At 35.9% G+C, this 16561-nt stretch overlaps 1 protein-coding gene across 1 annotated transcript in view; it reads right to left on the bottom strand.

Annotated features, from left to right (window-relative positions):
• Nucleotides 1-16561, bottom strand: part of CUBN (cubilin) — a 265132-nt gene that overhangs the window by 198573 nt on the left and 49998 nt on the right. The window contains exons 18-22 of the mRNA XM_027595548.2: nt 15227-15371; nt 14821-14999; nt 10862-11027; nt 10298-10514; nt 7596-7726 (exon numbers count right to left, since the gene is read on the bottom strand). Coding sequence (XP_027451349.2) covers nt 7596-7726; nt 10298-10514; nt 10862-11027; nt 14821-14999; nt 15227-15371 — 838 coding nt within the window. The remainder of the gene's footprint in view (nt 1-7595; nt 7727-10297; nt 10515-10861; nt 11028-14820; nt 15000-15226; nt 15372-16561) is intronic.

Raw genomic sequence — 16561 nt, 5'->3', positions numbered from 1 at the left:
ATACTTCTGCCCTTCAAACAATACCGTTAAGGGAAGGAAGAAAAAAAAGGCTAGCTTCACACAAAGAGAAAATATTTGCAATGCATTTATCTGACAAGGGACATACCTGTTTCCAGAATATATAATTTAAGACAATAATAAGACAAATTACACAAATAAAAATGAACCAAATTATTTAATGTGCACCTCATAAAAGAAGATGTATAAATGGTCAATAAGCATGTGAAAAGGTCCTCAGCACTATTAGTCATCACAGACATGCGAATTAAAACAACAATGAGGCACTACTACACAACTACTAGAAGCTAAACATGAAAGATTGGCAATACCAAGTGTTGACAAAGAGGTGGAGAGAGGGTAATTCTCCTTCATTGCAGGTGAGAATATAAAATGGCATAATCACTTTAGAAAAAAAGCCTGGCAGTTTTTCATAAAATGAAACATAGAATTACCATATGACCCAGAAATTCTACTTTTAGGTATTTATCTAAGAGAACTGATGACCCAAATCCACAAAAAAAACTGTACATCAATGTTCACAGCAGGTTTTTTTCATAATAGCTAAGAACTGGAAACAATCCAACTATCCAAAAATAGGTGAATGGATAACCAAATTATGATATAGCCATACAATGGAAGGCAATTCAGCAATTAAACAAAAAGTACTACTTATAAATAGAACAATATGAACAAATTTCAGAAGCATTATGATAAATGAAAGAAGCCAGATATAAAAGGGTATATACTGCATGCTCCCACTCATATTTGCTTTCTGAACAGAAAAAAAACTAATTCATAGTGATAAGAACCAGGTCTGCAGTTGTTGAGATGGAGGATGTAGAAGGATCGATCAAAAGGATACAAAGATACCTTCTGGGGTGATAAAATTGTTCTATATCTTGAATGGAGAAGTGATTACATGCATACACATATTTGTTGAATCTACAGGTGAATTTTACTTTATGAAATTATGAAATAAAAATCTCTGTTATATTAAAAGTTTGAAGGTTCCATGCAAAGACAGGTTGAGTTCTCTAGAGTAAAGCCAATAAATAATTCAGCTATCCAATGAATAATAAATGAAACTAAAATAGAGAAATAAAAAATATTTTGAAGGTATATCTGCTATAAATATTAAATAGAATATTTAATATTAAAATTTGACTGTAGTTTTATGAGATTCACATGTCTGGTTTTGTGGAGAGAAAAACAGTGGTTTTCTGAACTTACTGCATCTATTTCTGGAGAGGTTAGTAACTCCTCTTATCTAACACTGAAGTCTGTAGAAAGTTTATGTTCTCTTCCCTTCACAGTATAAATGGCTCTTTCGAGAATAATATTAATACTGAGACATATTAATGCTAGGCTTTGGTTTTCTCTTCTGCTTTGCAATAAAGCACAAATAATTAAAATTGGATATAATTCCACAAAAGGAAATTCATGTGTTGCCTGATGTTTGTTATACATATACAAAATGTAACATAAAAATGCTTTTCTTTCTTTTTTTTTTTTTCTTTTTTAGAGAGAGAGAGAGCGCTGTGCGTGCATGCGATCTTGCATGCAGGGTGGGGGACTTGGGGGAGGAAGGGATGAGAGAGAGGGAGAGAGAATTGCAAGCAGGCTCCACATTCCACATGGAGTCCAATGTGGGGCTCAATCTCATGACCCTGAGATCATGACCTGAGCTGAAATCAAGAGTCAGATGCTTAACTAACTGAGCCACCCAGGCGCCCCTAAAAATGCCTTTTCTTTATATCTCATCTTGCTAAAGGAAAACTCAGATCCAATGACAGTTTGCTTTTTATGATGGTCTAACATTTACAAAGTGAAGAAGGAGAAAAATACATTTCTTCCATCCATTATATTCAGCTGAACTAGCAAAGGAAAAGCACCTCTCTGAAGATCAAAAACAACTATTAGTACGCCTCATATCTCTCTCTTTCTGACCAACCCCAACAACCAAATAAAGTAAAGAAAGGAAAGAGAAAATATACAAATGTCCTCTGTGAACCCTTACAAAATCACAAAACTGTATCTTTCTAAAAACGTATCTCTCCCTCCACTAAACATTTTCAAATAAGTTTTAATAACATAGCATTCAGTTCATTATCAAAAAGGAAAATCTCAAACATAGATAATCCTTAATCCACAAAGCAGTGATGATGACATCAGTCCCATATGATCTGGGAGACAGGAAGGGGATGAACTGATCCACAGAAGACTGCGTCACCTTGTGAGATCACGGGTAGATCACGGGTAACTGCTCCACCACCTCCCTGCTTTGCCATTTGTGATAACCTATGTGATTATCCAATTACATTAGAGATCAATCCATAGGTAGTGCTTTCTGATTTCATTTATGAAACTTCCATGTCTGCATAAATCCATATGATCTCAGACTTCCTGAAAATTTATTGAATAGTCAACCCAGGAACCATCACCTGCTTCAGCGGGCATATTTGGTTAACATTCTTCAAAGGGAAGACTTTAGAGAAGATGAAATTTCAGCTTCAGATTCTCTTTTAGGAAAAAAGACTCTTCCTTAACCAAAATCTAACATTTTGCCACAATTCACTGCTAGGCGGTCATGGCCATGGCTTTCTCCTTCCCCTCACAGGTGACTAATTGATTATGAATATAAGTTAACTCACCAACGCAGCTATTGTGAAATTGTACCTGGACCTCAGTAATTCCATTTTAAACCTGGAATAGTCATGGTGGTTTACAGCTATTATATAATTTTCACATAGAATATCTCATTTAATCTTCCCCAACTATGTGAAACAGCCACTTGTCACAATGTCCACTTTTTAGAGAGGTATAGATGAGGGATCTCAGACTCCTGGAGGTTAAGTTCTGAGCATCACTTAGTTCAGGCATGACAAAGATAAAATTCAAACTAAAGTCCTCTCGTTTCCAAATCCTGTGCTTTTTAACAATCCCTGGTTCTTCCATGCAGAGAATGTCAATTTAGAAATGAAGGTGAGCAGAAGACTAGGAATATCACAAATGTTTCATTTAGCACCTTCATTCTAAGGATGAAGAAATGTAATAAATTAAATAGGACAAATCTACTGACCTGTGAAGTGGTAGGATACCCATATATACAAAAATAGGAGAACATACTGACCAAGGAGAAAGTAAACCTTTAAAAGATCAATAGACTAACTAAAAACCTTTCCCAGAAGGAAAATATCTGAATATCTCATAACAGAAAATATAGAGTTCAAAGTGGATGAAAAGAATGAAGGAGCTTGGTACTTCTCCAAGGTAGTGTCAGGGCTGGCCTACGAACCAAAACTTGTGACTTAGCCATCAGCCTTTCAGTAACATGGAAAATACTTTCCGGCATGACCAGTTAAAGTCTAATTCCCCATTACACCTTACTTGTAATTCAATAGCAATTTATGTGCTAAGACTTAACTCCCAGAATCTCTGAGGAACTGCAAAGTTTCATTAGATCCATTTGAATTGGTGAAAACCCACCCTAGACATATTTGAATCTGAATTTCTGGGTGGGGACCTGATACCTGAATTTGTAACAAGAAAATCCCACCCCAAGTTTCTTATAAACGCTAGAGTTTGAGAACACTGCTCTCCCAGACTGAAGTTTGAAAATAGAAACAGTATTCCCTATTCATTTCTTCTAAAGAAACCCTCTTTTGCCCTTTTTGTAATCACTTAACTTCTCACTCTTAGGTGCCTCTTCTGGGCTCATTCCAGGGTAACTGATGAAATACAGACTATGCGGTAGGTGGGAACTCTGAACTGGGAATGGGGGGGGGTTGGGAAAGCCCACTGCCACCCACTTTTAATCCTATATTGATGTGGGTCTGACACTTCCTTACCATTTCCCCAGACAACTATAAAGCCCCCGCCTTTTTTTGCAGAAAATAGGGAAAAGTTCATTATGGTCGTTTCATACTCTTAAAAGTTGTATGTTACCAGCCACACCAAGTACATTTAATCTGGAGCATTTCTAAGAGCTCACCTGGACAGGATGAAACAAATAGATTAGATGTTGGGACAGGATTGTTTTGGTTTAGCTTCTAAACCGACTAGCTGTGCATTCTTTTTATTTTTTTTTTATTTTTTTTTTTATTTTTTTAAAGATTTTATTTATTTATTTGACAGAGAGATAGAGAGCACAAGTAGGCAGAGTGGCAGGCAGAGGGAGAGGGAGAAGCAGGCTCTCCGCTGAGCAGGGAGCCGGACATGGGGCTCGATCCCAGGACCCTGGGATCATGACCTGAGCCGAAGGCAGCCGCTTAACCGACTGAGCCACCCAGGCGCCCCCTAGCTGTGCATTCTTGAGAGGAAAATTCAATGGTGGTCTTCACTTTCCCCCATTAAAAAAGTAAGTAATTAAATCAGATTTGTGTTTTGAACTTTCTGACACACCACAAAAATTTACATTTACATTTACATCAATCATGCACATACATGAATATTGCAAACAGGTTTCATGAGGTAACACCAAACTTTGTATGATAAACTGATACTTTCTATTCTATTCTTTTTTCTGTTCCATACTTTGAACAAATGCAGATAACAACCTAGTAAGTTGTTAGGTTGACCTTACTAATGAGGCATGAATGTTGCAATGTTTGAAAAACATTGGACTGAGCGTTATATGGGTTTTCGTCTAATAGTAAAATAGAAAGGCATCATTTCTTTATCTCTCTATTCTTTCTTATACCTTTAAAGTCTCCTCTTGGTAAGATTATTTTAATACATATGCAGGAGATGCTAATAGGATATAAAATTGCAATTTAAAATAGTAAGATTAGTAAGCTAATCAACTATATTCTTTCAAAATTCAAATATTTTGTACTTTAGATAAGCAAACATGTAAAACCTAGTTTCATAATGTTACTAAAAAACTCTTCAGAATTTCTACCCAGAAACATTTCACTGGTTAGTTTTTTGTTTCTATTTCCCCAGGCACATCTGGACGCAGGGAGAAAAAGATGAGGGAGGGAGTCAAGTAACGACCAGAAACTGATCTCTTTCCTTCCAAACACATATTTGGGAGCTGACATCATAACCCTATGGCATGAAATACAGATGGAAAAGTAATTGGATTCAAGTCAGGAAATTTAACCTTTATCAGATAAAGACAGGAAAGACTTCAGCAGAGAAACACATCTGCTGTGAACTAGAAATCACCAACTGAATATTGTCATTATTGCTCCGAAAATAACTTCTGCTAGAGGAATAAAATAGGATGAGGGCCAATGATTAAACTTCCATTGGGGCTTTTTCCTGAGACTGTTTTCTGAGGAAAATACAAAAAATAAGGTGACATCTGAAAACAAAGCATCCCCACACCTTCTATTTATTTCCAGGTGGGCAGCCCCCTAGAACTCAGACTGCCTGGAAGGTTAGCCCACTGGCTGGCAGTTGCCTGCACAACCCGCACATCAGACCCTCCCTGAACCGTCCTGCAAGGCCACCCTCAACAATTCATGACAGCCAATTCATTCACGTCCTGCCCAATGGGAAACTGAGACAGGCTCCAAAATGGTAAGTTGAGTGTGCCATATAGCTTCCTGGGTCTGTCATCTGATTGCTGGTTAGAATATTGGGCTATTAGTCAGACCGATGAGTTCACCCAGCAAAGGGCAGGAGCACAGTGGTCAGCCAGGCTTGGCCAAAGATGGAAAGTGAACACTCCCTTGTCTGTGATTTCAGCCCTGTCTGGACCAGACAGAAGCCAAAGTGATGATTATCACCCAAGGAGGCAGATCGAAGAGTCAGAGTTTGCCATCTCAGGATTCCCTTCTCTTTTTGTCAAATATCTTCTCTTGTGTTGTCTTTCTTTTTATTTATTTATTTGTTTGTTTGTTTGTTTGTTTGTTTATTTGAGGGGAGAGAGAGCAGGAGGGACAGAGGGAGAAGCAGACTCCCCACTGAGCAGGGAGCCCGATGCGGGGCTCGATCCCAGGACCCTGAGATCATGACCTGAGCCGAAGGCAGACGCTTAACCGACTGAGCCCCCCAGGCGCCCCTGTTTACCATTTTTTAAAAGTAGGTGGAAGAGGTAAAAATATTAAAAAGTAAAAAATCAGATAACATTTTACAGCAACATAAACTTAACTGACTGAGCCCCCCAGGCGCCCCATGTTGCCTTTCTTTATCAGCTTCTTTTTCTCTCCAGTTTTGCTTCTTTCCTTTTCCTCACCTTTCTTTTATTTTACCTGCATCTTATCTTTCTGAAAACCTTCTTTTACAATTAAAATTTAACTTTAATATCCTTCCTGCCAGATTATTTGGGTTGCTCTTGGCTCTTACTGCACTTGCTATGGCCTTGTAAGCTAGCGTGGTTATTAGTGGAGCTGCTTTAGTCATTACAGAGCTATGTCTTACTTTGCACATTGTTACAAAGATTTCCATAATATTTTCAGCAGGCCCCACCAGCATGTATGTTTTCTAAGACACAGCCAGTTGATTCATGCAGCAAATTAAACTTGTGTTCATAGTTGATTGGAGCCAGAAGACATCTCAAAGATTATCAAATCCAACTCCTTAATTTTACAGATGAGAAAACTGTGGCCCAAAGAGTTCAAGGGACTTGCTTCAAATCCTAATCTAATATTCAGTGTGGTTTGGGCCAAATATATGAGGCAGATAAAACTACAGAAGTATGGAAAATTGTGTGCACACTGTAATTTCTTAAAAAGCCAATTTTGGTCATTGGATGTTAAACACCTGGACGAAGTCCAGTAAATACGTCAGCTGTTTAACATAAACTATTGTAATTGCTGGGGATTCAATTTCCCATGTGCTTGAGCTGGATAATAAACTGTCTCATGGAATGGGGCCCTCAGGAAAGAAAAGTGCATGAATCACTCACACTCAGGATTCTGGAGAAATCTAAAGTCATACTACCCAAACACAGAACTTAAACTGCTGGAACACAGCAGTTTTGCATAAAATAAAGTATAGTGGCCAGGTACTCTGAGAAGAAATAAATGAGAAATTGGGAAGGGATTCTGAGTGGAAGTTTTTAATAAACAAATTAATTAATTATAATATTATATAAAATTATTTATTTATTTATTTATTTATGGGGGTGGGGGCTTTAAAAGATAAGCATCTAGGAAATCTTTCTCTAATTTCTTAAAATTAGTATTCAGTCTCATAAGTAACTTTTTATTTTGATAGAATTTTAAACTTGAAAAGTTGTAAGAACTAGCTCCCAAATTCTTTTTACCTAGATTTACTACTTATTTGTGTTTTGTCCTCATTGCTTTATCTCTGTCTTTTTTTCTAACTTACTCATTCACTTATTATCTGAACCAAGTGAGAATATTTTAGAGACATGGCATGTCTTTACCCCTAAAAACATCAATGTATCATTCCTAAGAATAAAAACATTCTCTTACAGAACACTTACAATTATGTTAATTTGAAAATTTAACATTGATACAATACTGCAGTCTAATTATTATTTTTAATAAGGAAGGCACTGAAGTCACTATACTCTTTTCTAAATTAGCTTTCATTATGTGCCACGGGCTTAGGGATGAAGTATTCTCATAGTACTATGTTGTAATGGAGTGAGTGAAACCAAGTATACAATGTTGTGTTACCTGCTGATGCATCAGTTGCTTCATAGTCTATTAAAAAGCCTTCATAAGCAAGATCAGAGTCAGCCACAAATATAAGCATTAATGAGTTGGTACTACTGGTAAGAGAGGGCGGGATTGATTTTCCACAATATCTGTTTGAAACCAAGAAAGAACACAGATTTAAAAACTTTTAGTATACTTGAAATGGTGTACCAAAAATTAGGACATGTAAAGATAAAAATAAAAAATAATACCCCCTATTAACCTTTAAAAACAAATATATTTCAAGCACAAAACACTTACAAAGTTGCTGAAGATCATCCTATTCATGGTTACTTCCCTGAAATGGTTATATGTGTGTACCTAGCTGTGTGGCTTTTCATGCATAAGAAGTTTAATGAAACAAGAAATTGCAAGCTATACTAAGTCACTGTATAGCATATTAATGAACTTATTAATAAAAATATGTAAACTTACACAATAAAGGGAAAGTATATACCATAAACTCATAGAACACTGATTCTAGAGTCAACTCCATCACTTGGAGGCATTATGACTTTATATTTTTAAAATATTTTATTTATTTACTTATTTGACAGAAAGTACAAGCAGGGGGAGCAGCAGAGGGAGAGGGAGAAGCAGGCTCCCTGCTGAGCAGAGAACCCAGCGTGGGGCTCGATCCCAGGACCCTGGGATCATGACCTGAGCTGAAGCAGATGCTTAACCGACTGAGCCACCCAGGCACTCTGGAGGCATTATGACTTTAAGCAGATCACTCAACCTTGATACCTCAGTTTTCCCATCTCTCAAATGGGTATCATGATAGCACCGACTTCATAGAATTGTTTTGAGAATTTTATGAGTTCATATATTGTATATAAGAGGATGAGAACAGTGCCTAGAATAAGGGGCCCTATAGAGGTGGACTCTATTATCTTTAAACAGCTGGCCTATGCAGAAGTAAAAGTTTGGTTACCAAGCCATGTTAAATTTTTGCTAAATAGAACCAATTTTACTCAGAAGAAGAAAGTTTTAAAAATAAAAGATTAGGAGTAAGAGAAAAAATAAAGAGGGAGAATAATACTAGGAGATGAAATAAATTTAAGAAAATAATGAATAAAGGGAAAATGTTTAAAATGGATGAGAAAAAAAAAGAAAATGAAAGTAAGAAGAAATAAAAAAGAAATCAAGAGATTTCCATTTCCAACAAAGATGTAATAACGGGGCTGGATATAACCTTTCACCTGAAACAACTGAAAATCTGGTCTGGACAAAAAGATATAAATCAGTGGATCTCAAGATACTGGATATCAAGCAATGAAGGACAATGATTCTTCAGAGACAATAAATGAGTTTAAAAGCAAAACCGGAAATGATCAAGCTGTTTCCAAGAGCTTTAATGCATTTCTAAAACAAAGTTCAACATATGTGGAATTTAAGAAACAAACGAGCAAAGGAGAAAAGAGAGAGAGAGAGGGAGAGAGACAAACCAAGAAATAGACTCTTAATTATTACAAACTGATGATTACCAGAAGGGAAGGGGAGCAGGGGGATGTATTAAACAGGTGATGGGAATTAAGAAGTGCACTTGTGATGAGCACCGGGTGTTATATGGAAGGGTTGAATCACTATACTGCACAACTGAAACTAATATTACACTGTATCTTCACTAACTGGAAATCAAATTTAAAAAAACCCACAAAGCTCAAAAACACATACAGAAATGCAATAATGTCCACTGCACAAAAACGCAAAATTGAAAATGTCTGGCATCCTATCAAATATTACCAAGCATGAAAAGGAGGAAAGTAGAACCCATAATGAGAAGAAAAACTGATCAATCAGAACACACCAAGAAATGACACAGATGACTGAATTAGCAGATAAAAACATTAAAACAGTCATAACTGTATCACAGAGATTTAAGAAGCTAAAGGAAAAAAATATGTAAAGTAGAGACATGGAAGATATAAAAGATGATTCAAATTGAACTTCCAGAAATGAAAATTATAATATCTAAGATGAAAAATACACTTGGTAGAATTTATAGCAGAATAGACATTGCAGAAAAAAAGATTAGTGCACTCAAATACACAGAAACAGAAACTTTCCAAAATGAAACACACAGAGAACAAAAAACTCAAAATCAAATGAGCAGAGTTCATCAGTAAGCTGTGGGACAATATCAAATGGCCTAAGATACTTGTAATCAGAGTCCCCAAAGGGGAGAAGAGACAGATAAATTATTCCAAGAAAAAACAACCAAAAAATTTTCAGTTTGATGAAACTGTAAACCCTCAGATCCAAGAAGCTCAACAACACCAACAAAAAATTATGCTAAGAAAAGCCAGACAAAAAAAGAGTACATACAATATAATCCCATTTTTATACAATTCTAGAATATACAAATTAATTTACAGTGATAGAAAAGGTTGGTGGTTTCCTGGGGATGGGAATGAGGGACAGAAGTGAGGAATTATAATAGGAGTAATAGACATGTACATTATCTTGATTTTGGTAATGCTTTCATGGGTATACACATATGCCAAAACTTAATTACTGAAGACCAATTTCTACTGACATAGAAACGGTCATTGAGGAGTGGGTTGATCTCAACTGGTTTTTATAACACAACATGGTAGATTTTAACATCCTTCACTGCAGTAGGAAAGCAAGAAAGCAGAAAGGTTTTTTTTAGTTAAAATACACATATATATTTTTACCTCCCAAGAGATGTCTCAGAACCAGTGTCATAAACTTCCAAATAGTCATTTGTGCAATTATAATGAAACTCCAGATGAAACACCCTGAATATCAGATGAATCAGGTGGCCAGGTTGGACTAATATATGCCAGGTACAATTGATGCCATGAGGGTAGATATTTGGATGGCCAGGACTTTGAATGATTCCTGTTGACTCTGTCAGAATTTTTCCACATGCTGTTGAAATAAAAATGATAATCATTATTAGAATAACTAACCAACAAGCTACCTGGAATTCAAAGTAAAATAATCTGATCATAACCTCTTAGAAGCTGAAAAAGAAACATGTTCCTCATATGCCACTTAAGAAAACCTAGTTTTCCTCTTATTAATAGAAATCGGTTAACTATTGATATATACTGATTAGGAAATATATTTTTTCTTTGCCTTTGAATGTACTTTAAAACTTTTATAATGTCGATAACTACACATCTACAGTATAGATGAATTTTCTATAATAATTTATTTCTGCTGTTTACTTTTTCGGCCCAAATGCAAAGCAGGAGAAACTGTCAGTATCTTACCCAAGTCTGCAGAACTGAATTTAGCCATGAAACCACGATTTTCAGTAGAAGAACTTTTCACGAATATGACATAAAGAAAATTGTACACAGATGTTATAAATGAAGGTATGTCTGTGCCACAATATTTCTTATTTTCAGGAGAATCCAAAATGGAACTGCTACCAATCTAAGTAAAAAAAAAATTTTTTTAAGTATATTCAAGTTTATTTTGTTAGATATTATTTTGGAAAACTGCTTTTTTAATTTAAATTCAATTAATTAACATATAATATATTGTTTGTTTCAGGGGTACAGGTCTGTGATTCATCTGTCTTATATAATACCCAGTGCAACTGTTCTTAAGAATAATTATTTCTGGGGGCGCCTGGGTGGCTCAGTCACTAAGCGTCTGCCTTCAGCTTGGGTCATGATGCCAGAGTCCTGGGATTGAGTCCCACATCGGGCTCCCTGCTCAGCGGGAAGCCTGCTTCTCCCTCTCCCACTCCCCCTGCTTGTGTTCCCGTTCTCGCTGTCTCTCTCTCTGTCAAACAAATAAATAAAATCTTTTAAAAAAAAAGACTAATTATTTCTGAAAGATTTTATTAATGTCATAAAAATAAATTTTAGTCACCCCTAAAGAAACTCCATACCTATTAGCATTTATTCCCCATTTCCCTCAAACCCCAGGCTCAGATTGTCCATGCTGGACATTCAAATAAATAAAATCACGCACTACATGGTCTTGTGTGACTAGCTGCTTTCATTTAACCTGTTTTCAAATTTCATCCATGTAACGTGTCATTTCTTCATTCCTTTTTAATGCCATATAATATTCCATTGTATGGATATACCACTTTTTAATAATCCATTCATCAGTTGATGGATATTTATATTGTTTCTACTTTTTGGCTACCAAGAATAATGATTGTAATCATTTATGTACAAATTTTTGTGTGGACACATATTTTCATTTCCTTTGGACATACACGTAGGAATGGAATTGCTGGGTCAAATGATAAATGGTAATCGCTGGATCAAATGTTTAACTTCTTGTGGAATTTGCAACTGTGTTCTGAAGTGGCTGTACCATTATATATGCTCACTAGCAGCGTATAACTGTAAGAAGTTTCCAATTTTTCTATGTCCTTGCCAACACTCGCTATGTTGTGACTTCTGAGTTATAGCCATCCTAGTGCTTGTGAAGCAGTATCTCATCATGGTTTGATTTGTATTCTCTGAAGATTAGTGATAATCAGCATCTTTTCATGTGCTTATTGGCTATTTGTGTATATTCTTTGAAGAAATATGTATTTAGATTCTTTGCCCACTTTAAAAATTAGATTGTTTTTAATTTTGATGAAGTCCAATTTTCTCTTTTTTCTTTTGTCATATCTAGGAAGTCTTTGCCTAACCTAGGTCACAAATATGCCTATGTTTTCTTCTAAAAGTTTCACTGTTTCAGCTCCCACACTTAGGTCTATGATCCATTTTTAATTAATTTCTGTGTATGGTGTAAGGAAAGGGCCTACTTTCACAATTTTGCACAATTTTCCCTTCTATTCCTAGTTTGGTGAGTGTTTTTATCATGAAAAGATGTTGGATTTTGGCAAAATGCTTTTTCTACATCTATTGAGGTAATCATGTGGGAGATTTTTTCCTTTATTTTATTTTACTTTTTTTTTCATCCAATGTTTTAATGGTGAAAATTATATTTATACCCCCCAAACTGAATTCAATTTTTGGCAAAATGATTTCAGGAAAAATAAGAAATTATGTTATAAATACAATTGGTGAAATCATGTGTAGAGATTTTGAAAATCTTTTTTTTTCCTTTTTTTAATTTTTATTTATTTATTTTTATTTTATGTTAGTTACTATACAGTACATCATTAGTTTTCTATGTAGTGTTCCATGATTCATAGTTTGCATACAACACCCAGTGCTCCATGCAATAGTGCCCTCTTTAATATCCATCACCAGGCCAACCCAACCCCCATCCCCCTCCCCTCTAAAACCCTCAGTTTGGGGCGCCTGGGTGGCTCAGTTGGTTAAGCGACTGCCTTCGGCTCAGGTCATGATCCTGGAGTCCCTGGATCGAGTCCCACATCGGGCTCCCTCCTCGGCAGGGAGCCTGCTTCTCCCTCTGACCCTCTCCCCTCTCATGTGCTCTCTCTCTCTTTCTCATTCTCTCTGTCTCAAATAAATAAAATCTTAAAAAATAATAAAATAAAAAGAAAATAAATAAAACCCTCATTCTGTTTCCCGGAGTCCATAGTCTCTCATGGTTCACCTCTCCCTCTGATTTCCCCCCCCCCTTCATTTTTCCCTTCCTTCTCCTAATGTCCTCCCTGCTATTCCTTATGTTCCACAAATAAGTGAAACCATATAATTGACTTTCTCTGCTTGACTTATTTCACTTAGCATAATCTCCTCCAGTCCCATCCACGTGGATGCAAAATTTGGGTATTCATCCTTTCTGATGGCTGAGTAATATTCCATTGTATATATGGACCACATCTTCTTTATCCATTCGTCTGTTGAAGGGCATCTCGGCTCTTTCCACAGTTTGGCTATTGTGGACATTGCTGGTATGAACATTGGGGTGCATGTGGCCCTTCTTTTCACTACATCTGTATCTTTGGGGTAAATGCCCAATTGTGCAATTGCTGGGTCATAGGGTAGCTCTACTTTTAACTTTTTGAGGAACCTCTACACTGTTTTCCAAAGTGGCTGTACCAACTTGCATTCCCACCAACAGTGTAAGAGGGTTCCCTTTTCTCCACAACCTCTCCAACATTTGTTGTTTCTTGCCTTGTCAATTTTTGCCATTCTAACTGGTGTAAGGTGGTATCTCAGGGTGGTTTTGATTTGAATTTCCCTGATGGCTAGTGAGGATGATCATTTTTTCATATGCCTGTTAGCCATCTGTATGTCTTCTTTGGAGAAGTGTCTGTTCATGTCTTCTGCCCATTTTTTGACTTGATTATTTGTTTTTTGGATGTTGAGTTTGAGAAGTTTTTTATAGAGCTTGGATACCAGCCCTTTATCTGTAGTGTCATTTGCAAATATCTTCTCCCATTTCGTGGATTGCCTCTTTGTTTTGTTGACTGTTTCCTTTGCTGTGTCAAGCTTTTTATCTTGATGAAGTCCCAAAAGTTCATTTTCGCTTTTGTTTCCCTTGCCTTTGGAGACATGTCTTGAAAGTTGTTGTGGCCAATGTCAAGGAGGTTACTGCCTATGTTCTCCTCTAGGATTTTGATGGATTCCTGTCTCACTTTGAGGTCTTTCATCCATTTAGAGTTTATCTTTGTGTATGGTGTAAAAGAATAGTCAAGTTTCATTCTTCTGTATATAGCTGTCCAATTTTCCCAGCAACATTTATTGAAGACACTGTCTTTTGTCCATTGGATATTTTTTCCTGCTTTGTCAAACATTAGTTACCATAGAGTTGAGGGTCCATATTTGGGCTCCCTATTCTGTTCCATTGGTCTATGTGTATGTTTTTGTGCCAGTACCATGCTGTCTTGGTGATCACAGCTTTGTAATAGAGCTTGAAATCAGGCAACATGATGCCCTCAGTTTTGTTTTTCTTTTTCAACATTTCCTTGGCAATTCAGGGTCTTTTCTGGTTCCAAACAAATTTTAGGACTGTTTGTTCCAGCACTTCGAAAAATACCATTGGAATTTTGATCAGGGTGGTGTTGAAAGTATAGATTGCTCTGGGCAGCATAGACATTTAGCTGATTTTTGAATGTATACCACCTTTGAATTCCTCGGGAAAAATCCCACTTGGTCATGGTGTATATTCCTCCTTATATGCTGTTGAATTCAGTTAGCTAGTATTTTGTTGAGAATTTTTGAATCTATAGAGATATTGGTCTTTACAAACTAGTTGCATGTAGCTGATCTGAGGATAATGTACATAATATTTTTAATAATATTCAACCAAATACAAGTATTCAAAGATGTTTTACTCTTACCTCAATATAATCTGTATCACAGTGGGCAGAACTTTCAATTTCAAAGGCCGTGAAGTTGAGAATAACTACTTGGCTTTGGGGCTGGTGGATGGTCCACCTGCATATCCTTTCTCCTGGATACACATTAGGATAAAAAGGTGAGCGAATGACCCCTTCTCCAGTTAATTCTCCTCCACAAGCTGTAAATATGAAAATGATAGTAGTGTTCATTCAGAGATAAATGATTCTTGCCTTCACTTTTATTGCAAAGTTTAGTTCTGCATAGGAATATACAGGAATGTGATATTACTCTTAGAATTTTTTCCTTGCTACTAAAGGACATAAAATGACTAAATTATTTCAAGAAATTAAAATGTTACAATCACACAAATTAAACACTTAAAAATTAAGGCATAAATTTTCTTACCGACTTGATAAACAGCTCTGAAACTAGCTCTTACAACAGAAGCATCTATTTTAAGCCTGATCCAGATACTATTAGTAATGGATTTAATGTGAGAGATGGTTTCGTTGCCACAGACTTTTCCAAGTAAGGTTTGATCATCTCGAACCTAAATAGAAAAACAAAATAGATCTGTAACCCTAATCAACAAAATTACTTTGGCGATGGTGGATTATTTGGAGATGAGAAAACGGCAGATTCAGAATAAATCATAATCTAATTTGGGTTACATATGTGGACATTTTTCAGCACAATAAAATAACACTAAATATTGATACAAAATCTTAAGCCAAATAAAATCCAAAAGCATAAGAATATGTAAAACATTCTCCTACTAATTTCTATAATGTGAAAGGGGAGATAAACTTAAATTTTGGATTATTTAGAAAACAGCAAAATATGATAACATGATATATCAAAATATGCAAGTTTCAGCCAAATCTGTAATCAAAGGAAGTCCTAGACTAAACTGCTTTATTATTAGGGTGCCTGGGTGGCTCAGTCGTTAAGTGTCTGCCTTCAGCTCAGGTCATGATCCCAGGGTCCTGGGATCAAGCCCCACATTGGGCTCCCTGCTTCACGGGAAGCCTGCTTCTCCCTCTCCCACTCCCCCTGCTTGTGTTCCCTCTCTCTCTGTCTCTCTCTCTGTCAAATAAATAAAATCTTTAAAAATAAATAAATAAATAAACTGCTTTATTATTGAAAGAAACAGAAAAGTAGATAACAGAAAGAATTTAAAAAGTCAACTTAAAAAAATTGGAAAAAGGTATTACAATGAGGGATAATAAAGTAAAACTAAAAGTAAAACCTAATAATAAAATACAAAATAATGTTAAATTTAAGAATACATTCAAGAATTGTTTTTTGGGAGTAGGTTGGGGGATAGGGATATTTAAGACATATCTTTGTCAATAAAGATAAAAGAAAATAAAAAGAAAACTAAAACAAGATTAAACACAGATAGACAAACCAAAAATGAGAAAAATGCAACAAATACACAGATACTGATACATTCATTTCATATGAATGATAATTCTTTGTACAACTCTATGCTAATATAGCTGAATGTTTGAAATGGTTATTTCCAGAAAAAATATAAATCACTAAAATTATCTCAAGGAGAAGGGAAATAAAATCTGAATAGACAATAAACCATGGATAAAATTGAAAACATTATCAAATAATTACTTCCCCTCCCAAAACTCCCAGAAAATGTTCTACCTCATCAATTATTTCAAACTTTCTTTTAAGATTTTACTTAGAGAGAGAGAGAGAGACATGCACGAGTAGGAAGAGGGG

The sequence above is a fragment of the Zalophus californianus genome, chromosome 9 (genome assembly GCF_009762305.2).
Source record: "Zalophus californianus isolate mZalCal1 chromosome 9, mZalCal1.pri.v2, whole genome shotgun sequence".
NCBI lineage: Eukaryota > Metazoa > Chordata > Mammalia > Carnivora > Otariidae > Zalophus > Zalophus californianus.
The sequence above is the reverse complement of the archived record's forward strand: the minus strand, read 5'-3'. Positions and strand labels throughout refer to the sequence as shown.